The 26,867-nt window shown below is 49.2% G+C and overlaps 1 protein-coding gene across 3 annotated transcripts in view; it reads left to right on the top strand.

Moving 5' to 3' along the window:
- The window catches only part of CEP162 (centrosomal protein 162), a 2,248,134-nt gene that overhangs the window by 233,440 nt on the left and 1,987,827 nt on the right, over window positions 1-26,867 (top strand). For all 3 annotated transcript variants that reach the window (XM_069606335.1, XM_069606333.1, XM_069606334.1), the window contains one exon: window positions 23,472-23,624. In XM_069606335.1, the coding sequence (XP_069462436.1) occupies window positions 23,472-23,624 (153 nt within the window). The remainder of the gene's footprint in view (window positions 1-23,471; window positions 23,625-26,867) is intronic.

Here is a 26,867-nt window from a genome sequence, read left to right as displayed (position 1 = left end):
CCCTTATGTCACATAGCAATTCCTCTCTGTCTCCCATAGGCCTTTCTTCATTGTCAGTATCTCCCTCTCGTGTCCCTACTTCAATTATTCGTGTTGGTTCTTCTTCAATTCTGAACAATATCTCGCCTTTCTTCCACCCCTCTTCAGGCTTTCTATTCTCTCCTGGCGCTCTAGACGTGCGCCCTGATCTAGCCGTATTAAGTGCTGTTTGTCCACACATGTCTTTTATCCTCGAGAGCTCATCTTTTGCTATTGAGAGTCTTGACTGTAAATCATCTGTGAGTTTCTCTATGTCCACCCTTTGTGTACTCGCCTGGCCTCGCTCTCTCGTACTTCTCCAGCATGGGGTCTGGCATGGATTCACATGCTCATGAACATTCCCCGTCGTCAGGCCGGGAATCCTCGGTAAAGAAAAAACCAGTATCAGTTTCGTTTCTGATCTGTCCTTCGTAGTAATAACCAATCACTGGTCTCTGCGTCATACTGACCACAGCCAATGACTGCCCTCTACCTAAGCACCGCCTCTGGCAGCCATCTTCAGATTTTTACCGCACGTTCATGTGTTGGGATCCTCGTGCTATTGCTCTCGAGCGTTAGTGCTATTTTTTCACGTTTTTTCACAAAAACTTCATTTTTTTCGGTCAAAAGAGCCTCAAGCTCCACCGACTCTCCATCCGATCAACGGGGACCCGTGTCGGATTCGTCTGCGTCCCTCAAGGGTGAAGATTTCGTCAAGCTACGTTTTTGGAGGACTCCAGAAGCTACTCAGGCCCGGACATGGCCCAGGAGAAGGGAAGCTCGACGCCCGGAAAGCTGTTCAGGGTCTGCCCTGGATGCCAGCTGCAGAACGTCTTTAAGGAGGACGAACACTCCTTTTGTCTCTACTGCTTACATGAGGACAAGACGCACGTGGAGAAGGACTGTGCGTTTTGCGGCAATATGTCGGAGCGGACCATGAAGGACCGCCATCAACGCCTCGCCAACTGGCTGGAAGGGAAGAGCCCGTCAGGCGAGAAGAAGAGGAAGAAATCTGAGCGGTCTTCTAAGACCTTTGAGGACGCCCCGGCGACGGGGGTCCAACACAAGGCCAAGCACCGCGTGTCCGCTGGCACCGGGAGCGCCGAACGGTCGGGCTCTACGGGCGCCAGGCAGGGCGCACCCTCCCCGGCACCTTCAGCCACGAGCCAACGCTCTGGGTCGGGTAAGAGGAAGGGCGAGCACCCGGCGAAGCTCCTGGAGAGGCCCCGGTCGAGCTCGAAGGCCCCATCGGAGGGGGAGCGAGGCAGTGTCCCCCCCTCAAGGATAAGGCGGTGAGCGCACCTAAGGTGGTGAAGGCCTTAATCCATCCGGCCAAGCCCTCTATCGAAACCGTCGCGGCGGCCCTGGCTCAGCCTGTGGAGGCTACACCAGTGGTGGCGACCTCGGGGCTCAGAGTCTCCCTGCCACCTCGGAGGGAGTCCTCTTTTGTGCCCATCGATAGGACCCCCGTGAAATCCCCGGCGGGGAAGAAAAAGGGGGGGCAGGGTGTCGTCGTAGATTCGGCTTCAACCTCGGAGGAAGAGCTGATCGAGGTCTTAAGCCACGGCCTTGGCGTGGATGAAGCCCGGCCCGTCGGGATGGATCCCGACGCAGGTGACGACGACATCGTCAAGGGTGCCGACGGGGCCCCTGATCGCCCGTCGGATTCCCCTCTGCCAGCGCCGCAAGACAACTCGGCGGCCATTTTGTTGGCTATACAGTCCTTATGCTCAGAGATAAAGACGAGACTACCGTTGCCGACGGAGGAACCTCTCCCGTCGGGGGATCCTGAACCGGGACCTTCTGGTGTTCCCCCGCCCAAGAAAAGAAGGATTCACCCTCCACCTCCTTTCCAGCCGTCGCGCCCCGTCCAGCCCTCCTCCCCGTCCACCCGAGGGGATGATACGGGGACTGACACGGCAGCGACGGGTACGGACGGCGAGGTATACGACGAGGATCTACCGTCGTCACCTCCCACCAGGGCTTCTCCGCCCGACGAGATTGGATCGTTCCACTCCATGATCGCCAGGGCATCCGAGCTTTTCCAACTCTGCCCTGAGGAGAAGAAAAAGGAAGGATTCCTTTATCAACGGCGCGAGGCCAAGAGGAAGACGGTCCTCGCGGTGCCTCTACTGGACGACATTTGGGATGAGGGCCTCTCCCTCCTCAAGAACCCTTCCACGATGCCAGCTAGAAGAGACCGGTACGAGAAGAAGTACCGGGTCCCGGACGCGGCCCCCCTGTGCCTCCGGGCGCAGCCTTCCCCGGACTCCGTCGTCTCCGCGGCGGCCAGGAAGAAAGCGGGGGGGGGGTGCGGCCTCCACATCGACTTCCCCACCGGACGGCGAGGGAAAGAAATTGGACGCTATGGGACGCAGGGTCATCTCGTCTGCAGCGACGACGATTAAAGCGGCCAACGCCTTGGCTATCGTGGCCCGCTACGACAGGGAGCTATGGTACAAACTGGCTCCCCTGCTGGACTTCCTACCGGACGACAAGAGGGCGAATGCCCTGGAGATCCTACAGGAAGGTGAGGTGGCGTCGGACCACGCCATCACTATTGCGACGGACATCGCCGACACTGGGTTTCGCCAGTTGGGCAACGGCGTGTGCCTTAGGCGGCGTGGATGGCTCAAGGCTACGGACTTCCGGCAAGACGTACAGACCAGAGTCCTGGTCATGCCGTTCGATGGGAACAACCTGTTTGGGAAAACAGTGGACGATTCCCTTCAGGCCATTAAAGCGGACACTGAGACGGCCCGGGCCCTTGGGGTTCTGCAGCAACGACGGACGCCCTTTCGGAGCAGCGGAGGCAAGGGCGCCTCCAAGGTTCCGGCGGCGGTTTCTCCACCTACCGTCAAGCGGCCCGCTCGTCGTCTCAGGAGGCCTACAGAGGACGAGGCAAGTCTCGCGGACCCCGCCGTCGTCGCCAAGGAGGTCAAGGCGGCAAAGCCTCGTCGAAACAGGATTGAACCGGCCGTGGGGTCGGGCCCCCACCGAAGCACCCCGGTGGGAGGCCGGCTGGCGAGCTTCGTCAGCGTGTGGGAGTCCATCTCCACCGACCGTTGGGTGCTGGACGCCTTAGCCCGGGGCCACGTGCTCGAGTTTCAAAGAAGGAGCCCGCGCGTCCCCCCCGTGGCCAGGAAAGAGCTTCATGTCCCTCAGCTTCTCCTGGAGGTAAAGGCGATGCTCAGGAAGGGCCCCATCGAACTCGTCCCAAAGAGGCTTCGGGGCTCCGGAGTTTACTCGAGATACTTCCTCGTGAAGAAGAAGACGGGAGGATGGCGCCCCATCCTAGACCTGCGACGTCTGAACAAGTTCATCAAGGCGCAGAAGTTCCGGATGGTCACCCTCCAGCACGTCCTGGGTCAGCTGGAGGAAGGAGACTTCCTGTCGTCGTTGGATTTGGAGGATGCCTACTTCCATATTCCCATCCTAAAGGGGCACCGAAAATTCCTCAGGTTTGTGGTCCAAGGGCGTCACTACCAGTTCAAAGCCCTCCCCTTCGGACTACGGTCGGCACCCAGGGTATTCACCAAGTGCCTTGCACCGGTGGCGGCGCAGCTGCGCCGCGAGGGGATCCACGTCTACCCCTACCTGGACGACTGGCTCATCCGAGCCAAGACGAGGGAGCTCGCCGTGGAGCACACGGCAAGGACCGTCCAACTTCTCACGGACCTGGGATTCTCCGTGAACTACGCCAAGTCCCACCTGGTACCCGCGCAAAACGCACGGTTTCTGGGAGCGAAGCTCGACACAGTGTCCCTTCTGGCCTCCCCGTCGGAGGAAAGGACCAGGTCCATCCTGGGCAAGGTGCAGCGGATGTTGGTTTCCGACGCGGCCAAGGTGAGGTCCATCAAGTCCCTCCTCGGAATGATGTCTTCTTGCATCTACCTCATTCCCATGTGCAGGCTCCGGATGCGCCCATTGCAGGAGTTCCTGGACGCGCACTGGATCCAAACGACGGGCGGCTTCGAGGAGAGGATCACACTCGACGAGAGTTTCCGCCGAGCGGTCCGGTGGTGGGGCACCCGCGCGCATCTGACGGCGGGCATGGACTTCCAGACCCCAGACCACCAGGAGACAGTGACCACGGATGCCTCCCTGGAAGGGTGGGGAGCGCACACCGAAAATCTGCACGCGAGAGGCCTTTGGCTCCCGACGGAGAAGTCCCTCCATATCAACGTCCTGGAGCTCCGTGCAGTGTTCTGGGCCCTCAGGTCCTTCCTTCCGTCCCTCAAGGGCAAGGTGGTGAGGATCTTCACCGACAACACCACCACCATGTTTTACATCAGGAAACAGGGCGGAACCAGGTCCCCAGCGCTGTCCAAGGAGGCGCAGGACCTGTGGCATTGGGCCGTCGCCGAAAGGATGTTTCTGGTGCCGTTTCATCTGGCAGGGATAAAAAACACCATCGCCGACTCACTCAGTAGGGAGCTGCGCTCGTGCCACGAGTGGGAACTACGGCAGGATCTAGTGGATCGCCTCTTCCGACGGTGGGGCACACCCCAGATCGACCTGTTCGCGACGGCGACGAACTCCAAGTGCCGGAGGTTCGCCAGCAGGTTTCCCCAGGCGAGGAGCATGGGCGATGCTTTCTCGTTCCCCTGGGAGGGCCTGTTCCTCTACGCGTTCCCTCCTTTGCCACTGCTAATCCGGCTCGTCAACCAGCTCAAGAGGTCACGGTGCAGGATGATTCTCGTCGCACCTGCGTGGCCGAGGCAGATATGGTTCCAGGACCTTCTGGACTTGTCAGCGTCCCCGCCAATCAAGCTGCCGGTGGACGCGGATCTACTCTCCAGGGAAGGAGGCGCCATCCTCCACCACGACCTGAAATCGCTGAACTTGCAGGCCTGGCTCCTGCAGCGCTAGAGTTTGGAGGATACGACATACCGGCCGACTGCAGAGAGGTTCTTGCAAAGGCCAGGGCGTCCTCTAAATGGAAGAGGTTCTCTGTCTGGTGCCACGCACAGAAGATTAACCCTCTACGGATTACGGCTCCCCAGGTACTGCCGTACCTGCTGACGCTGGCCAAAGCTGGACTGGCACACGCATCCATCAAGATTCATCTTGCTGCGATCTCCCGATACACCAGAACCACGGGCCGGACGTCCTTGTGGTCTCATCGTCTGGTGAAAGAGTTCATGAAGGGACTGTTCAGATCGTTCCCGCCGGTGAAGGCTCCGGCCCCGGCGTGGGAGCTCAACGTGGTGCTGACCAAGCTCATGGGACCTCCGTTCGAGCCTCTGCACTCGGCCCCGTTGAAGTTTCTGTCGTGGAAAACAGCGTTTCTTGTGGCCATCACCTCCGCACGACGGGTAGGAGAGATCCAGGCCCTTTCCTGCAAGGCCCCGTACTTGACTTTTCACGACACGAGGGTAGTGCTCAGGACGCACCCCTCCTTCATGCCCAAGGTACCGTCGGACTTCCATCTCAACAAACCCTTGGTGTTGCCTGTGTTCTTCCCGTCGCCTTCGTCGCCGGCTGAGAGGACTTTGCACTTGCTGGATGTGGCTAGAGCGCTGTACGTGGACCGCACGAAGTGTTTTCGGAAGACGTCACAACTCTTTGTGAACTTTGGACCTGTCAATCAGGGGAAGGCTCTCTCGAAGGCTTCCATTTCCAGATGGCTCTCCGGCTGTATCATGTACTGTCGTCGGTTGGAAAACCGACCGCTGCCTGGCCGTCCGAGAGCCCATTCCACCAGAGCGATCGCAGCTACCACGGCGTTCCTTTCTGGTGTGCCCCTGCTGGACATATGCAGGGCTGCTACGTGGAGGTCGACGCACACCTTCACGAAATTCTACTGCGTCGATCGGGATTCCAGGGAGGAGTCCAGGGTCGGCCAAGCAGTGCTGCGCAACCTGTTCGCCTGAGGTGTGAGCCTGGTGAGGAGGTAAGATGCTTAATGTTGAGTTTGATGTAATGCTTAATGTTGAGCCTTTGCCACCTCCCGTGGTTGTGCATGTGTGTACTGCTATGTATTCTTTATTCATGAGCATGTGAATCCATGCCTGTTAGGGAGAATTCTCTGTTTAGGCTGAATTTCCCTACCTAGTGAGTCCCCCAGCAGCTTTGCTGGATTTCTGGGGTTTCTTTTTTTTTTCTCCTGCCAAGAGTGAGACTCTTTTACCCTCACTCTTGGACATGTTGAAGTGTGTTTTCTTGGTTAAACCTTGTGTTGAATGGGCTATGGGGTCTTTTACTCCATAGGGCCTCATGTGTTTTTGTGATGTGGGTTACACAGCACCCTCTGTGCCGTGACCCAGGGGTGTCCTAGGGACTCCCCAACATAGACTCCATACCCTGGGACTGACTACTGTCTCCCAGGGCATGTAAAGTCACCAAAGACTTTGCTAGTCTTGAATCCTGAACAGAACCAGTACAAACCATCATATTGTGGACGTACTGGCTGGGGCAATTCGATTGCCCCAGGGTCTGTTAGTCGAGGGGGCACGTCTCCGTCCCCCCTGATCGAGTTTTGGCTGGTGGCAGTGGAAACTACTTTTTATATTCGACCGCGAATATTTCCCTATGGGATTTCCCATTGTTTTAGGCTAACACATTTAATTATTTATTTACGGTAGCCTTAAACATACCGCCGGTTTATATATTTATTATTATAACTCCGGTTGGGACTTTTTGCCAAAACTTGATTCTAAAATGGCGTTGGCGTTCGCCTCTGTAACTCTGACCCAAAGTGGAGCCCTTTGTTCCACTTTTGGCGGGCTTCTCCACAGAAGCCCTCCAAAGTGGTGCCACTCTGTCTGGGGTACTTAGGAGGGGTGGAGGGGGATTTAGGCACCCTGGACTGAGTTACCTTGATAACTCAAGTCGCACTCCGTCCTGATTGGCCCAAGTGGTGAGCCGGCCGGCTCACCACTTAGCATGTTTGAGTGACAGCTAGGCTGGGTGAATGGGGGTTTGCTGCATAAAAGCAGGGCTTTGGGGACTGGAACTTCAGAAGTCGCCACAGGACCAAGAATCCGACGAGGGAAGAGCTGAGCCGACCTGCTTCGACGACACCACCCGGTGGAGCCCTGCTGAACCGTCTCACCACTTTTCCCGACGACCGAGGAGAACTCTTAACGGAGTGGCTCCTTCCCTTGACTGGTGGGGACAACCAGTTTTCGCCTTCTTTTCGCTTCTCGAGGTATCTCGTGGCCGCCTTGCCAGTGCCAAGCACCCCGGCAACCGGAACCCCACCACTTTTACCTCAACCACGAAAGTCGGTACAACCCTTTAACCGGAGGACTCCGCGGCTGGTTTCTTCCCGGGCAGTGCAACGACCTTCTTCTTCTGCTCTTCAGCGAGACTTCTTCTCCCCTGACCGACGTCGAGCCTTGCTGCCACTGCCTGGAACAACTGCCACCGCTGGAGGATCCTTTCCGCTTAAGGTACCGTGTTCCACCTGGCTTCCCTTGCTACCGACTGTACGGGGTAGATTTAGCCCCCGGCTTTCGACCCTGGGAGTGCCTGGGACACCCTGGCTAAACTTTCTAAACCACTCTAAACTCTTTCTAACTCTTTGCAAGACTTTGAATCCCTAATAACAGTGTGATCTTGCGCACATTTTCGCTCCGGCTACTCTAAGAGTGGGCCCTGCCTAGTGACTTTTGCTCACCTGTGACTTTGTGCTTCTTTAAGCCTATTGCAAGTGGTCTGGACCTTAGAGTGGTGTGTTTAACCCATAGCTGTTTCTTTTTATCCCTTTCTTGAACCTACTAGAGTGTCATCTAACGTTAAGCGCTCACCTCTGTTTTAATTATGTGGTGTTAACTTAGAGTTGTCTAGATAGGAGTAAGGGTTGAAACTGCTTTCATTATAACTGTGTTTGAAGTGTTTTTACTATACTTTGCTAGAGTGTTTTCAGCTTATGTGTTCTTGAAAATAAATAACTATATACTTTTGAAACCAAGCGCTGGTCAGTGTTTGCTTGTGCTATTGTGTCTGGGTACATATTGTGTATACTTTGCATACTGCCTAACTCTTCTTGAGGGAAGTCTGACTGCTCAGCCACAGCTACCAGGTAAATCTGGGTGGTGCGGACTGCTACCAAGTGGGTTTACTGCTATACCTGTAGTCTTAAATCTTTTGCAGTGTTCCCCAAGGGAACTGCACAGGTTTCTGCCTAACAATGCCAGACCCCATGCTGGAGAAGGAACAAGTTACTTACCTGTAACTGTTGTTCTCCAGCATGGGTCTGGCGTGGATTCACATGCGAACCCTCCCGCCTACCCCTCTGCGGCTCTTCACTTGGTCATACTGCCACTTCACGTGCTTCCAAATCTGAAGATGGCTGCCAGAGGCGGTGCTTAGGTAGAGGGCAGTCATTGGCTGTGGTCAGTATGACGCAGAGACCAGTGATTGGTTATTACTACGAAGGACAGATCAGAAATGAAACTGATACTGGTTTTTTCTTTACCGAGGATTCCCGGCCTGACGGGGAATGTTCATGAGCATGTGAATCCATGCCAGACCCATGCTGGAGAACAACAGTTACAGGTAAGTAACTTGTTCCTTTCATATGGTGGGGGTGCCGTGGGCCGGTGGGGTGTAATAGTTCTCGGGGGAGGCACATATGTGGGGTCACTGTATCCTTCTGCGGGCACAGGCTTGTTTAATATCGGGTACAAACTTATTACCTCTACTGGTGGCGCTACACTTGACAATTCTTTGGCATCTTTCTGTATCATTAGTGGATTGTCTGTGGTGGACGGGAGATCAGGATTTAATGCTGGTGTTTTAGGCGGGGGTATCTCTTCAAATAACCTACAAAGATCTAATACTTCCCTCCTATTTTGCAACTGCTTCCCCTTGTACTTTAAACAAATGCATGTGACCACCATATCCAGAACACTTTTATCAAATGACCCTCCCTCGGGCCATATCTGGGGTAACCCCTCTCCCTTCAACTCGGTTATCCATTGGTCGTGATATTTCTTAATCCGCTCTGCGTACCCTGGGAGATTCTTACAAATATGTGATAGGGGTGTTTCGGCCCCCATCTCTGCGCCCTCCTAGTGTTTGTGTGTCTCTGTGTGTCTGCAACTACAATGTAAATGTATTATCAGTATTATTTTTCGTTTTCTACTTCACATTCAATATTGGGCTCCTTTGGGCTCTCCTCCCCTGCCTGCACAATACAAAGCTGGCTGTACACAGTTTCTACACTATTCTTTTTGGGGGGCACATGCAAGAGCAACCTATCATTTATTTTGACAATATCAACTCGGAAATCAAAAAGGTACCCACTCACTTCACTGTATCGACGTTGTCTTCAAAAAACTTTTATCCGGTCACACTTACCATGACCATTTAACTACTATACATGTATAACCGTTTTACACATTCACAACATCAAATTGTCTTTTGACACATACGAGGTGCACACACCTCTTGGTACCACTCAATTCACCACTCAAGCTGCCCTCCCTTTCCTCCCTAGCCGGCTGTTCCTGTCCGTCTTATTTGAATATATGGATGCGCATATATATATATATATTAGCCTGCTCTCCCCCCTTCTAGTAGGACTCTTTTTCTCTTACTTTCCCCCTAAGTTTGTGCTAATCTCACTTTTTATTCTCCCCCTACCCCTAAAGAAAAGAAAAAAGAAGTAATAGCGGTCACTAATATATTCTCAGTGCCCCCTTTTGCTGAACACTTTTATCTTATATTCCACTTCCTCATATATTCCCAGTACTAGTCAATATAGCACTATGTGGCGCCGCCTTCCACCCCCTTTCGGAGCTAGGTTCCCGTCACTTTTATCTCTTATTCACCTCGTAATCCTAATGGCCATATGCAAAGAAAAAGCAAGGAAATTTTAAGATGATCCTTAGTAGATCTACGTACCCCCTCTTCGTTACCTGTCCTACACTTCTTTCCCCGCTCCCTTTACAATCGCTCGCACTCAATACTCACGTGCCCGTCTTGAACCGATAGTCTCCGAAACTGGGTCCGTCCAGGCAGTGTCGCCGTCAGCTCAACAGTCAGCCCCGGCTCCGGCGAGCGGTACTCAAAGGGGATTTTTCAACCGGGATCCCGTACCCTTTCTCTATTGAGTGCGCACTTCTTAGTGTACCGGTCGCCGTTGGCGGGCAGCCTCCCGGAGCCGGCTCACTGTGCGTATCCCTTTTCGACCGGAGATTCTCGTGCCAAAAGGGGACGGTAATGTTAGGTCGGGGAAAAATAATAATAATAATGATCACGCTTTCGGGGTCACCACTGAAGGCATGCGTCCCCAACCAGCACGATCCTCCCCGCAATGAGAGACAATAAAGGACTCTCCCAAATTGGGAATAAAGCCAGGACAGAGTGCGGGTGAGCTTAAATGGGAGTTTATCGATTAGAATAGGGCATGCAAAGAACTCTGCAAAACTCTGAGAGCGCTCTGTCTGACAATAGCAAAGACAGGCGTACATATTTACAAAAAACGTCATAAGAACCTACACACTATAGGGGGCACAAGTTCAATGGGATTGGGTGGCGACGACTAACTATAGGTGCTTCTGCGATGTGGTTGGCTTTGGCTGGAAGACGTCACTGGTCAGCCTCGCGGGTTGGGCTGGGCCTGGCAGGTTGGCTGGGTTCATCCGGGCGGTGTTGTTGTGCCATCGTGGCCAGTGTCAGAGATGAATGTCCTTTCCTGACTTATTTGCCCTGGGCCATGCACACCGCAGTCATTCAGTCATTGCAATATTATCTTCTTTAGTAAATCTTCCAATAGGTTATTCTACAGGTTAATGCAACACAGGAGGAATGTACCTTGTGAGGGGTCTGGAGGTAATACGTCAGGACATGGTTACCAGTGTCCTGTTGACCGGGGCTAAGCTTCAGGGCCTGGGACGGGCGGTACAGGTCTTTCTGCCTTGTTAGAAGTTGTTATGGATGTTCCGCTGTGTGTTGTCAAAGTGTTGGGTGTCCTGATTGCACAGGGCCATAAGTCTAAGATGATCCGGTGGGCTATGGGGTTTACGAGGGGGCGCCGTTAGAAGTGTGTGTTCAGGCAGAGGTTTACTGCTGTGCTGTAAATAGTGCAGGTGGCGGGCCGTGGCCTTGGGTGCTGCAGAGGGGGCTACAAATCTTTGAAGCGGCTCCAGTCTGGTTGGGGGAGGTGGAGTAGCGCAGCGCGGGCCTCTGCTCTCATGTCTTGGCAGCCTTCGCAGGGTGGGAGGGGGAACGGCCTTGCATGTATTTCACAAAGGTGTCTCCCTCGTGTGTTGCCGATTTTAGGTAAAAACATCACAAACATTTGAACACTCTATAATACTTATTCAAATCATTTTGAAACAAAACTTTGCTGGATGTGTTTCGATTATACCCAGTCTGAGCACCTTATTCATACACTATGTCTTAACAACTACAGTAATTAGTTATATGCATATACATTTGCAGTGAGTGAGGTAGTTTTAGGGTTGGTGGAGTACATAGAAAGTAACCCACCACTGTACGTGGCGGAGGTGGCACATGAGGGGCCTAGACATACACGTGTGACGAATGCATTCTCGCACCCTCTGCACATGTGTCGTGGGTATGGTTACATTCGTTTTCTTGTGTACTCTAGCAGCATCAGTTCAGTTGTGGTGCGGGACCGCGGGGCGTGGGGCTTTCAGTGGTACTTATGAAGAATAATCCCCCGGAAATGCTTTTAACATTTGTACACCCCTGCAGGGGTGTGGGTCCTTCACGGCTGGTCTCATGTACGATAATTACACTATTTCACAGATTTCTTTAGTAAGAGTGGTTGTATGGAGAGGATACATGTGTTAAAAGTGGTTTCTTACATTCATATTTGGGTACCTGTCTGCTTTCAGCAGATGACCATTCTACAGATTTTCCCATCGCCCAGGCCTTGCTGACCGGGTCATTGTGGAAGCAGTGATACACTGCGGAAGGTGAACTGTTACAATGTTAATGTATTACGCTAGATCATGCCCGTCTTGTTCGTGGGAACGTGCTTGCAGCGGATCTACCATGGTGCTGCGGAGACAGGGAGGACTGAAACTATCTGAAGGTGGGGGCCGCGCTGCAGCGCGCTGAGCTCACACCATCTTTAGCAGACAGACAATGGTTTCTGAGGCCTAGCTAAATTTAATACGTGCGGGCAATGTCTTCAGCAGGTGAGCCATCCACCACCTGGGCCCTGGTGGTAGGAGGGAACTCCCGATGAGCCATGGCCCTCACCCGGGGTGGAGATGTAGGCAAGGGGGGGGTCTTTTGGACCACTCCTCCCCTACAGGTGGCTACATTTCCCTCCACCCCTCCTAAGTACCCCAGACAGAGTGGCACCACTTTGGAGGGCTTCTGTGGAGAAGCCCGCTAAAAAGTGGAACAAAGCGCTCAACTTTGGTTGGAGTCACACAAGAGAACACAAACGCCATTTTAGAATCAAGTTTTGGCAAAAACTACCAACCGGAGAATTAATATTAATTAAATAAACCGGCGGTATGTTCGAGGCTACCGTAAATAATTAAATAAAGATAGTAGCCTAAAACAGTGAGAAATCCCATAGGAAAATATTCGCGGTTGAATATAAAAAGTAGTATCCACTGCCACCAGCCAAAACTCAATCAGGGGGGACGGAGACGTGCCCCCTCGACTAACAAACCCTTGGGCAATTGAATTGCCCCAGCCAGTACGTCCACAATATGATGGTTTGTACTGGTTCTGTTCAGAATTTAAGACTAGTAAAGTCAATGGTGACTTTACATGCCCTGGGAGACAGTAGTCAGTCCCAGGGTATGGAGTCTATACTGGGGGGGTCACTATGACACCCCTGTGTCACTGCACAGAGGGTGCTGTGTAACACACATCACAAAAACACATGAAGCCCTATGGAGTAAAAGACCCCATAGCCCATTAAACACATCTAGATTCAAAGAAACACACTCAAATCATGCCCAAGAGTGAGGGTAAAAGAGTCTCACTCTTGGCAGGAGAAAAAAATAAACCCCAAAAATCCAGCAAAGCTGCTGGGGGACTCACTAGGTTAGGAAATTCAGCCTAAACAGAGAATTCTCCCTAACAATTACGATCTACTACTATCGTCAAACCTCCACTGGGTCTTCCCCCTCTACCCTTTACTGCAGAATCTAAGAAAGTATAAAAACCTTCCATCACAACTGGGTTGACATTCATAGTTCCCTGATATAGGTAAATACGGGGGAAACTGTTAGAAAGTTGGTTGACTATAAATTTGTTCAGGTTTACACTCCACACACATCTCACGAAATAATTTCTGTGTTAATGGTGTCACGCACATCCTGTTCGTTGTCTTATTGTCTCCAGGGTCTTAAGGGCTGGTTGCAACCAAGACCAATCTTGCCCATTATTTAGTAAATTAGAAATCACAGATAGTACTGGTGAGGAATTGTTGGCAAGGTTAGTCAGAATGGCCAAGTTGCCCGGCTGAAATGGACGTGGGTTCTTTATATGCAAAGAAAGTGTTAGCCTCTGTTACACTCAAAAGTGCGACCAGATTAAGTTAGGTATTTTCAAAAGTAGTAGGGCCAGTTAGTAGTTTTGCTAGGTAGGGAACTTACCTCGTAGAGATAGGGCTAGTTGGGCGTTTTTCTTTTAATTTAAATAAAACCCATTGAACATGTTTATAACTTGTTTGACTAATACATCTGGTTCCCCACAACACTCATGATAAAGGATTAGCAGAGTCATTCACAAATGTAAACGAGCCTGGAGTTGGTCACCCTCAAGATAACTATACGTAGAGCAATCATTTGCATGTTTATTTTTTGGCACAACATTGGGTATCTCCTCTACCACCTACCCACGGGAGGCACTGGGTGCTTTAGGGCTGCAACAGTGACATCCAAAGCAGCTGCTCCTCCCTAGCCCAGCATTTGTGACCGGTCCTTTAAAGAATGTACAAAAAACAAGCCTATCTATCCGAAATCAGTGTCAATGTTGCATTGTTCTTAGCAGTCTCTCAGATTTCTTGCATTCTTTCTACGGGGCAGTACTTCCAACAGAAGGTCAGCTAGATTCACTGTGGGTCCTTCCGCCCCACAATCAACATGTAGTAGTCCGTCCTGGGCTTGCTGTGCAAAGTCATTCAGCATGGGTTTTACGGAGCTGAGATTCATTCCCAGCCTCGCTCAGGGTCTGGCAGGTGCCTACTCAATGGCTTTCATTGGCTATGGTTATCAAGCCTTCACCCTCTATGGACACATCTGGCCTCGCCCTAGGCCCCTTTCAGAGCTTAGGGCTCTGCCTGCTCCATACCCCAGCATCAGAAGGCCATTAAATGGAGCTTAGGCTACCAGGCCTACCACACCCTTGCATTCAAGCTTGTTATCACCAAATATACATACATACATAGATAATAATTTTTCTGACTAATTATTATTGCAATAACAAGACATGTACAACATCTAATTCATCCCATGCAGGCTTGGATCACGTAGCCACAAATCACATCCAGCAAGTTGTAGTGTGGACTTTGAGGGTTTGATGTGAAATGTATTTTGTCATACTGGCTGATGTAATGCAAGATCCTTGTTGAGTCAACCCGGTTTTATGTCACATGGACACCTTTTTTATACTATCTACTTAAGTGTCAGTGACTGCTCCTCTGTGATCTTATTTGAGAAAGCGGAAGCAGCCTCACTCCTTGGTTTTCAGTACACATCCACTTTAGAGCCGCCCCAGAGACCACCCCCACCCCAGGATGCCTTCACCAACAGACTTAAGCAGCAGACTGCCACAGATTGACTTCCCGGGTCAGGACGATTTGGCACTGCCAGTTCGGTGCGGGCCAGTTCGTGCGTGCCGATTCGGTGCAGACATTTTGCCCCAGGAGCCAGTTTGGCGCGCCCAGTTCGGCGCGGAGACATTATGACACCAGTATGTTTTGGCATGAAGACTGTCATTATAATGGCAGTATGGCGCCGGAACATACTGAAATATGTAACTATGTAATACACTGGCAAAGCTTATTTACTTGATAACATCATTAGGTGTTATCAATATAGGTTTTCTTGTGTGCGGAAAAAATATTACAGTTTGTTAAACATATCCCACTCCTTGCGTCTTGACTTTTTTCAAGTTTACTTAAGCCAGCCTCAAAGAAACATTTGAGTTACTTTGGATTCAACCTAGTGTATAACCAGGCTACCAGCTATCTAGTCCTGCACTTTAAACCCAATGCATTCTGGATGTTGTAGTCTGTTAACTTCTAGGGCGCACACGCGGATTAAATACCCGCTAGCAATGATTGTGAAAGAACAGCCAAGGAGGGCAAAGTTGATGCCCAACAAGCAAGGAGCCATTGGGTTTTCCTATGTGTCCCCCCGCCCGCGCCTCCCTTGCACCAACTGAAGTACAACGACAAATATGTTCTCACAACGTGTAATATTGCAGTGCACTTTTTAATCAAGTGAAATCAAGGATTCAATGCAGGGCCGGTAAGGATGCAAACTTTCTTCTACTCGGGTACAGCATGGAGAGCAGTGGTACAAGCTAGGTACAGCATGGAAAGCAAAGGTGCAAGCTTCACTCACATGGGATAGGTACAGCACAGGCAGCAGTAGTGCACACTTCCTTTTCCTGAGGTACTGCAGCACAGCAGAGGTGCAAGCTACAGGTTAAGGTACAGACAGTGGTAGTGCATGCTTCTTTCTACTCTGGCACAACAAACACAGTGGGAGTGCAAGCTTCCTGTTACTGGGGTACATCATGAATGTTTTGGCGCGAAGACTGTCATTATATATTTTTTTAAATGAGTGTCACGCCGAAACATACTGACATATGTTAACTAGTCCCATTCACAGTACGTCTACTGCTCATCTGATTTCTGCATATACCTCTCTTGCTATGAGCCCCCCGCCCGCCCCCCACACACACAGGTGCCCACCCATCTCCCAGAGAGCTCTGACATCCCCCACACACACACAGGTGCCCACCCCTCTCCCTGGGGGCTGCCAGGACATCCCCAGCCAGTGGGCACCGCAGAGAGTTTGCTCAAGTCACTCGGACCCAACATGTTGGATTTCAACACTACCTTCCGTGCCAGGGGCCGGCACTTTGCAAGTTCACAAACTCCAAGGTGCTTTCAAGAAAGAGGGTGTGTGCGGTCGCGGGTTCACACGGCAGGTCCCACTATTTGCACTGCACCAGTGCTTGAGGGCGGCTGTGCGCAGTTCTGAGGGCACGGCACTTGGGTGGGGAATCCTGGAAAGGGAGGTCTAACGGGACACAGCTAAGGAGGTGGCTCAGAGTACAGAGATTGGGTGCAACACATGTCCCCTGGCAGCACGGGTGGTATGGTGCGGCTCTTGGAGTCTGAGCCTGAGGGCAGGTACAGTGTGCCGGGCTAAGGGCACGTGGTCAGCAGATGTTCTGGCGACAAAGGTCTCGAGGGAGCACGTCCCATCTATGCACAGGTATGCCAGGGCGCTATGGGCAACACCCAGAAGAATGCACAGGTGCGAGGGCAAGGTGTGGAATGGGGGGTACGACTGATGGCCGCAGGTTTGCGGGCTCAGGTCTGAGTGAGGGACTGGCCCAGCCGAGCGGTGTTCGCCTACTTTATTCCTACAAAAGCGATTTGATAATCGAGCACTGGCCACGCGGTACAGCAGCGGATAATTCTTTTCAAATGCAACACGTTAACAGGCACTGTACATGTCCACGTGCTGCATGTGAAAAGAATTATGCTTTTAAGTTTGGCGTGAAGCAATGTCAGCCACATCCAAACGTCCCTTGCGCCAAATTGCCCGCACCAGTAAGGCCCCTGCGCCAAAATGGGCATGCCAAATCGGCCGCTGCGGCCAACTGGCTGCGCCGAACCGGCCTGCGCCAATTTGACGCCGCCAAAAAGGGGTGTACCGTGACTTCCAGGTAATAAAGATTGCCCACGCTAACAGCTCAGGAAGTCTTCATTCTATTAAAGACGAGGAGGCGAGCATTATGCTTTTCTTTCTTTAATACTGCCATAATAGCATTTAAAAAAACATGACTTTTTAAACTTTAGCATTTGTGCTTTTGTGTTACAACAAAGAAATAGCCAAACTGAGGTTTTAAAAGTCCAACTAAAGTGATCCTTTCTTCAAGATGACTATAAAACTAAAACTCCCATGATGCCTATGGGGTGTTGTAGTCCTGACCCTAACTCCTGCTCCAATCAGCTCATAGGTCAGTGTATAAGAACCTTGCCCCCCAGGTCCCTTCCTCTTTCTTTTGCGGTCCAACTCTCCGGTAACGAACTCAACAGTCTTATGAACAATCAACTCAGGATTTCCAATCTAACTGTGTCCCAGGTCCATGAACTGTAAGTCTTTGCAACTCCTGGGCGAATAACTTGACTCCGCTCTGAAGACTCAGTGCTCGTGATCATGCTGCTTTCTGGTCGTCTCCTAGGGAAAAACGCAGAACCAATTATGAGGGTGGGTATCACGACAAGTTGAACATCTTAAATAAATCTTACATTAGTTCAACAGTTGTCTACACTTCGGGTGGGATATAATGCTCGCCTCCTCGTCTTTAATAGAATGAAGACTTCCTGAGCTGTTAGCGTGGGCAATCTTTATTCTATGACAAGACAGGAGGCTCGCATTATGCTTATTCAAAGCTCGCTACCACTCTATCAGGTATATCGGATACAGGTTTAAAATAAAATGTCTTAAAGGTCGATTCAGATGACCAATCTGCTGCTTTCATTATGTCTTGGATTGGCACTCCGGCGGAGAAAGCTCTAGAAGCCATAGCGCCCCTCGCAGAATGTGCACCAAACTGGGATAAGTCAATTCCTGCCCACTGCATGACCTTGCGCACCCATCTAGCTATTGTCGCTGTCGCAACTGCATGATAAGGCTTCCTACGCGCTATTAGCAGCTGTGCAACACCTAGCGGTCTGTACTGCGCTGTGACGGTTTCGTAATCTTTGATACATTGCGCTACACATAATTTTTTGTTTCCCGTAAAATAGGGGTATGAGAACACGTGAATCTGATTTCGTTCGCTTGGTTATTGTAAAGGCCACTCCTTCGGGATAGAATATTTTCCTATCTATTTCTAATGCTTTAACGTCCGATACTCTTCGGCATGCCGTAAGACACAATAACATTGCTAGCTTGCATGACAGCTGGGATCGGGATAAATTACCGTTATCTGGCCATTCCAGGAAAAGTCAGAAGACCTCTTTAACATCTCACAGGGTTGTGTATCTCGGTTCTGGAGGCTTTTTCAACTTCATACCTCTCAGGAGTCGCAGCACCGTGGGGTGTTCGCCAATGGGGTTACCCTCTACTTGATCGTGCCCTGCTGATATTGCGGACCGTAATACTCCTATTGTTCTAAAGGCGTTGCCTTCCTGAAATCTCATTGCTAAGAAGTTTAGCAGTTGCACTACAGGGGCCGAAATGGGATCCACACTCTGCTCTGCACACCAGTGCACCCAACTGTTCCATGCAGCGTTATAGCTCTTAATGGTGGAAGGCGCCCACGAATCTCTGTTACAGTCTGCAGCGAGTCGCGAAATGCCAGGCAATTCCCATTTTCTCCTGAAACCCTGCAGGCCATTAGTCGTAGAGTGCCCGCTAAGATTAGCGGATGCGCTCTCCCGGTCGGGTGGAGTAGAAGGTCCGGCTGGTGCGGAACAATCCTCGGAAAATCCGTAGAATGTTCCATCACTACTGGAAACCATGGCTGAGATTTCCAGATAGGGAGCACCACTATTAGGTCTGCTTGCTCTCTGCGTACCTTCGCTGGAGTCCTCGTGATCATCAGAAACGGAGGGAAGGCATAATGAAGCGCCCCTTTCCATGATTGGAGAAATGCGTCTGTGCCAGCTGCACCCGGGTCTATCCTCCAACTGAAATATGTCTGTGTCTGAGCGTTCAGTCTGGACGCAAACAGATCTATGTGTACTGGACCCCAAAGGTCTGTTAACGCTCTGAACACCTTGGGATGCAGTCTCCAATCGCTGGAATCCACCAGATATGGTGAGTTCCAGTCTGCTACTTCGTTCAGATTCCCTGGTAGGTATTCTGCTGTAACCGTTATCTGATTCTGCAGGCAATAATGCCAGAAATCTTTTGCTAACTCTGCCAGCATGCGGGATCTCGTTTCTCCCAGTTTGTTTATGTAACGCACTGCCGAGATGTTGTCCATCTTCAGCAGCACGCAGCATTGCACTTTGTCCTTCGTAAAGGCATGCACTGCGAATGATCCCGCTAGTAGTTCGAGACAGTTTGTGTAGTTGTAACTCTTGTCCTGACCATTTTCCCCCTGTCTCTACGTTTTCGCATCTCGCCCCCCATCCGGATCTGCTTGCGTCTGATTCTATAATGATGCCTGGAATGTCTCCGAAAATCGCTCTGCCATTCCAGGCTTCCATGTTCCAAAGCCACCACTGAAGCTCCGAAAGCGCTTCCTGATCCAGGGTTATCAGCTGGTGATAACTGAGTCCTCCCTGTAGATGCTTTATCTTGAGCCTCTGTAATGCTCGATAATGCAGTGGGGCTGGAAAAATCGCTTGAATCGAGGCTGCTAGGAGGCCTACTACTCTCGCTAGAGCTCGAAGAGAGATCATCTCCTTTGCTATCAGTACTCTGATCTCCTTCTTTATCGCTCTTACTTTGTGGTGTGGAAGCTCGAGTGTAGCTTTGATTGTGCCTATATTGAACTCTATATTTTGCACAGGTACCAGCTGGGATTTGTCCAAGTTCACTAAGAAGCCCAGAGATGACAAGAGCGTGAATATCCATTGCACGTTCTTGGATAGCAAGGTTTTGTCTGACCCTAGAATTAGAATGTCGTCCAGGTAGACGATAATACGGATTCCTCTTTCCCGAATAGCCGCTGCTACGGGCCTCATGATTTTGGTGAAGGCCCAAGGCGCTGATGCTAGGCCGAACGGGAGACATGTGAACCGCCATATTTCCCCGCCCCAGCGGAACCGTAGATATCTCCGATGATCCTGGGCTATCGGAATCGTGAGGTAAGCGTCTTTGAGATCTAATCTCGCTAACCAGTCCCCTGTTCGGAGGAGGTCTTGCAGTAAATGGATGCTGTAAACAACCCATTCGTTCAAACTTTTTAAATTTATCACCGGACGAGTTTTGTCCCCTCGGTGAACTAGAAACATATTGCTGAGGAATCCTGGTCCCCCCAGCGTATCTTTTTCTTGTCTGCTAGGCTGAGCAACTCTCTGTGTAACAACTCTTCTTCTGCCCGGGACACCTGGATGGGACGGGGTTCTGAGCCCTGAATGGGGTCCTGTATGAACTCTAGCTGTAATCCCGCTACTGCCTGTAATACCCATGCATCGCGCGATAACGCCTGCCATGCGCTCAGAAATTGAAGGGTTCTCCCTCCTACTTTCACGCTTATTACACTCACCTCCTGAGGCATTGGGTTGTCTGTGAGAGCCTCTTCCTCTACGGCCTCTGGGGAACTTGGCACTAGACGGTAAGAAGGTGTCCTGTTGCTTCCCTTCCCAGTATTGGGCGCGCGGCCCTTGGGGTCTACGGGAATAATTGAAGCGACCGGACGTACGACCCCTGTAACGTCCGGTCCCGGAAAAAACTCGACCAGGGAATATCTTCTTGATTGCGCTTTGCGCCCTTTCCAGCGCGGAATACATGCCTACAAATTGCGACTTTTCCTTCGCAAAGGCTTTGCCAAACAATAGACCTCTAGCTCCTTCACCAGCCTCATACGAGGCCAAGTCACTTAGTTTATTGTCTATTTTCAGAAGAACACCTCTCCTACGTTCCGAAGACATAGCGCAGTTAGCGTTGCCCATGAGACAGACAGCTCTCTGCGCCCAGTTCGCCAGAGCCGAAGCATCTACTGGTGTTCCTGTGTCCTTGGCTTTTTCCGCCAGGTCCATTATCTTAGCTAAGGGACCTGCAATGTCCAGAAGCTTATGTTGGCACCCTCGCCAGGCCCTGTCTATTCCTTTCCAGATATCTCGCGCTGTTTTCGTCACAAAAGTGACCATCTTGGAGTTCCGCTCCGGTGTCTCCGCCAGTTTGAATGGCAACTCTGGTCGAGGGCATTCTGACCGCATCCTGGACCTTACCTCCCTGTCCAGAGGTTTCCTAATATGCTGCGCCATATAGGCTGCTACTCTGGGCGACGGGACCCAATCTGAAGATTTTGGGTGCCTGATCGCTTCCGGTGGGTCAAACATATCGGTGGTACTGTCTATCTCCTCTGCATGTTGCGCGGAGTCCACGTCGTCTCCACCTTCGTCCTCTGGCATATAGCCTTCATCATCGTCCCCTAGATTGTTCACCCCTGGAGTAGGGGGTCTATCCTGGCTTTGCTTCTTCTTTTCCAGGAAGACTCTTTTCAGCCTAGCGACAGGGTCGTCTGGTCTTTGGGGAGCCTCATCCTCCCTATCAAGATTGCTCGGGGGGGTCAAAATATGTTTAGTTTTCCGAGCTGCTTTCCGCCCCTTATGTTCAATCCCTTCAGAGGGATGTCTGGCTGACAGCTGATCAACTGACTCTTCTGCTTTCCTCTTATTGGCAAGCTGGGCTTGCTGTTCTTGAATCATGGCTTCTAGAACTTCAAGCCTCTGCGCAATAGGCTGCACACCTTGCGATACCGCTTTCGATAATGAATCACCTAATACCATCTTAAAACTCTGTGAGAGATCCTCCCCACTCTTCCTCAGACCACTCCAGAGAGGTGGAAGGTGGAGCACCGGGGCTGTTGGATTGTGCCATCTCTAGTGTTGGTAATACCAACTTCTGCGCTGTCAGCAGGGAACAACAGCAGCTAGGCCCCTGTTCCACAGAGATATGTGTATTGCGGGGTTGTGCAGGGCTGCTTCCACAGAGCCTGAAAAGAAGTATCCAAACTTCTTGCTCTAACTGTCCCCTAAATAGCACTCCGGTGAAATCCGAGTTTTTCTTTTTTTTTTTTTTTTAGCCGGTATTAGGTCGTTGTTTCCTCACTGTTCGCTGCCAACGCAATTAAATCACTTGCACGCGCGCGGAAAGGCCCCGAGGGAATGCTGGGAGACTGAACTTTCCTTGAGGAGCGGGGCCGGGTGCCTGAGGCGAGCACGTTCGCTCGCGGCGCCGGCCCCGCCTCCTCGGAACCTGAACAATGCAACGCCGCGGAACAACGACGAGTGAAATAATATTCAGAACGTCCGAGCGACATGGATTACTTACTATATTCTCTTCAATTGTAAATATTACCATATATATATATATATATACGCTCTAATGTCAATGAAGGACACACTCATATATATAAGCGTTCTATATACGCTGCGCTGGGGATTATGAACATACGCACACAAATATTCTAAAGAGAGATAATGTGAGGTACTTATCTTTGGCAGCAAAAAAGAAAGAGGAAGGGACCTGGGGGGCAAGGTTCTTATAGACTGACCTATGAGCTGATTGAAGCAGGAGTTGGGGTCAGGACTACAACACCCCATAGGCATCATGGGAGTTTTAGTTTTATAGTCATCTTGAAGGAAGGATCACTTTAGTTGGACTTTTAAAACCTCAGTTTGGCTATTTCTTTGTTGTAACACAAAAGCACAAATGCTAAAGTTTAAAAAGTCATGTTTTTTAAAATGCTATTATGGCAGTATTAAAGAAAGAAAAGCATAATGCGAGCCTCCTGTCTTGTCATAGAATTGGGGGTTAACATTGTGCTCTGCTGCCATCTAGAGGGCTACTGCTGACAGTACATTTCAGAAGGGACACAACCACAGGGCTGACTACCATAACAATGATACTTGATCCTCCTAAAACATGCTCAGTGGTTTGTCAATTTCGAGAGCACTATTGGCTTTGATAATATAATTACCTGCAATTTAGTTTAGTTTAGTTTCTCTTGCTTGGACACTTTGACAAATGATGCCATAATTAATGCAACCCTATTTGTAGTTGTAGTATATTATATTGAGTACAGTATAGTTAACTAAAACAATTTTTCATATTTGAACTATGGTTCTTATTTTAACATTGCAAATTTGTTTGGTGTTCCTCGTTGCTCCATATACTGGTTTCAAGCATATAGAATTGCGTTGATCTTGGGCTAAACCGTTTTACCACTCCTGATTGAAGCCTGGAAGTATTCCGGGTAACATTTAAATCCTATTTGGGTTTCCTTCACTTGAGATTTAATTCTAAAATATGCTAAAATGGAGCTGCTATTCCTCAGTTGTCTAGAGAAAAGGTATAACGTCTGACTAGTGCGTACATATCCTTTTTTTGATCTTGACTCAGAATTTACTGATGAAAAATAAGATCATTCTGAAATAAGAAACAAAAAAAAGTCAACCCAAAAAAGGTCACAACTGAAAGGAATAATTCAGAAAAGATTGTTTTAATAAAAATGCATCACCATGTACATTCGACAAACCTAAACACTTCTGTGCAGAATTATTAACCCAGCTCCTGATGTTTAAATTGGAAAACAATTTCCTTGAACTATTGGATTTATTACTTTTAATTTTCTAGATATGCTTGGGACCAGTCAAAGCTTTCTGAAATCCAAGAAGACTTCCCAGCCTATTCTGGAGGTAGATGAAGATGAATATACAGAGAAATCCCAGCTTCCGCATGGTGATCATGGTTCTGTGTCTATAAGTCGAGATAGCCTGGAAACCGATGGTAAGACAACCACATGTGTGTGTGTGGCACTGAAGTAATTTGCATTATATGCAACTATATTACTTGTTTTAGAATTGGTAATAATTATCATGTTTATTTTCTATTACATATAAAAAGATCCGAGGGCTATACATTGTAAAGAGCTAACACAGTAGGATACAATCGTACTTTAAGGCAAATGAAAATGTGTGTGTTTTGAACAGAAGCAATGAAATGGCAGTACATCTAACAAAGTGCCCAAATTGAATTGCCTTGCTTTTAAAAGATCTGTAATCCCAAAATAGATTACCTAAGTGTCCCTAGTATATACAACTTTGGCACTCTATCCTAGTCCTTCTTGACTTGTCAGCTTGCTTATTCCCTCTAAATGTCAGAGTCTGCAAGATAAGAGGATAGATGGCAGGTTTACCACCCTATATGCATAAAAGTCCAGTTTGAACTGGGTCCCTGCATCCAACAGCAATCTGTAAATATATCCCTGTTCGGACGAATCCTTTTGGGGAGGACGGCTAGCTCAGGGGCAAGGCGTTTGTCTTGGAAGCAAGACAACTTGGCGTAACACAGGTTCGAATCCCGATTCCGCGCTTAGAAACCACTCGCTGGTATTAAGCGTGTTATAAATTAACAATAAAATAAATAAAAATAAATCTCTAGTTTGTTCTACAACCACAACTACTTGCCAAATTGTAATCCAACTAAATGACGCACCTCCCCAAATGTGTCTTATCTCTGGCTTATTAGCCTCATCGAAATATTCACCAAACCCAGAAGGACCTATCTTGATGATAATTGGTCTTTTTTAGACTGGGCTACATGGCACATGGACCACATCTATGACGGGACCAACTTGAGTGATTCAGACTACTCTGTATTGTGTAAGCTTTGCCTAATGCCCCTGACTTCATGTAAGTGCTAGCATGCACAAGTCCAAGTTGTAAAAATAGTGAAAGGTTCAGGGCAGAGGAGTTGCCTTCATATGTTCAGTGCAAATAATGTGGAAGATGTAGAAGTTCCACAATACAGGTCATTTGACATTCTACCTCTATAATTCTATTGGTTTATCTGTTAAGTCCCCTCTCAGCCCCTCCTACTAAAATTCTGTGAGGGTCCCAAACCTAGTGCCATCCAGGTAGACGAAACATCTCCAGATCGGGAATCAGTATGGCCTTAGACCACATGTTGCAGCCAGGAACCCTCATTGGTTCTGATTGTCCCATTTCCCTTCCTCACAGGGGTATTTTGAAAGAGTAAAATAGAAGTGACCAACCTGTTCTTCTTGGAATGATCGCCTTCCATCAGAAGAGAATTTATATTGTTCTTTGCTTTTATAAGGTGTTTTGCTTAGTAAAACAAGTGTGATGTTCTTATTATGGTATGTTTATCAACTTTTATACCATGACAATCACCAGTGTAGTGGTGTTACAGCAGCAAAACCTTGTATGATCGAATGTGTATTTTGGGTACCACATTTCTAAAGTTGTCTAAAAGTAAATCGAGTAAACAAAAGAAATGGCAAAGTAGACGATTCTTGGCATGAAGCGAGACAACAAAGAGAGATACCAAACAGAAAGGGGATGTGAAAAAAGGGGCAAGAGAGGGAGGAGATTGAGTGAATATAAGTAGCTATTTGTGTGGAGCTTGATGTCTGATGTGATCAGAGAAAGCTTGTGATGAAGAGGATGAAGACCACGTTAATATGTGGAAAATGGATGTGTGATGCACCCAAGAAGTGTTTGGGCATTCCCTGGCTTTGATAAGTGCCCCGTGTTTTCCCAGGTGGAGGATGTTGGGTTTGCCAGGCTCCAGGATTGTCCCAACATGGTCTCTTTGAGAGGGCTAGATTGCCTCTTTTTATCGTGTCTTTTTATAGTGCTACGCCCTTGAATTTTCTTGCCAAGCTTTGTGAAAGTGTCACAGCTTCCCGCTGGTCATTGTGGCACTGATGGCGGAATGTGAGACCTCTCTGGATTGCCGTCACGTTTTCCTGCTACCGCAGTTTAGTTGTTTTCCAAGATGGTGCCCTGCTGCATCGAACACTGTACTTAGTTTGGCGTTTCTGTTGGCTCGGCGCATTGCAACCTTCTAGATTTGAAACTCGTTTCCAGATCTAGTAGCCATAAACCTTGTTCTAGTCGTTCTTCACAGATGGATTTTTCAGGGTATCCGAATAACCCTCCACCTGATCAGCTTCAGAAGAAACCTGCTGAAACACAACTATCTTCTCCTGTCCCAGACAAATCATCGGTCCCTGATTACAGGCATGCGTGAATGCAGATATTCTCAATCCACCTGTACTAGAGTAAACACTGTTTTCTTCTCTTTCGATAAAGGAATTTCTTTTACTAAGTTCCACCTACCATGGGACATACTTTATATGTGGGGTCTCAGTCTATAGGTGGTTACCAATGGACTGGAGTTGAAGTTATTACATGGGATTATGCATTTTCCACGGTATTAGGCATTTTCCCAATGGAAATGACAGCATCTGGTTGGGAAACCTTTGTCGAAGGCAAGTGTTATTTACTACCTGGAATAGCCAGCAAGCTGAACTCTGGTAAAAACCTTAAATGGTGCTTCTGACTGGAGAGAGGGGCCAATGACACCTCAATTTCCCCTTTACTAATTACTTAAGGGCAGGCAGCTCTGAATAATATAGTACTGCAAAACCGAATGGCCTTAGCCACTATACTGCCCTCAAAACAAGGCTTCAGTGCCTTAATTGGGTGCATTTATTCTAAGTTATGATGACACTATTACTGAAACTGTTACTCACATTAAAACATCTGTGACTATATACTCAGAGAAAATACATATAAATGGCGATGCCTTTGGTCATTGCCAAATAATTACATTGGCTCACTAGAAGCTTCAATAATCAATGAGATTCTGATAATGTTTGATATCCTCTTATCCAACCCCCATCATTAACTGGATGCACACTACTATGGGTCCCTCAATTTGATTAGAGAGGTAGCTGATGGGGAATAACCGCCCTCAAGCAAATGTTATATGTGTATAACCGCCAAATGAGTTACTTAAAGCCACTCTGGCATAGATCTAAATATGTAAACAAATCAGTGGAAGAAGAAGGAGGAGAAGGACTTATTGGGAACTCTAAACTGAGATGTACTTCAAATTAATGTGTACGCTATAATCCAGCATTTGCCATATTCCTCCAAATAATATAATAATAATGAGATAATAATAATTGTATCCAAATCCCATTGAAACAATTCCAGTCAA

This window comes from Ambystoma mexicanum, chromosome 4p (assembly GCF_040938575.1).
Source record: "Ambystoma mexicanum isolate Mex_15411 chromosome 4p, UKY_AmexF1_1, whole genome shotgun sequence".
NCBI classification, from domain to species: Eukaryota; Metazoa; Chordata; class Amphibia; order Caudata; family Ambystomatidae; genus Ambystoma; species Ambystoma mexicanum.
Note: the sequence above shows the minus strand (reverse complement) of the source record. Positions and strands in the feature narration are given on the sequence as shown.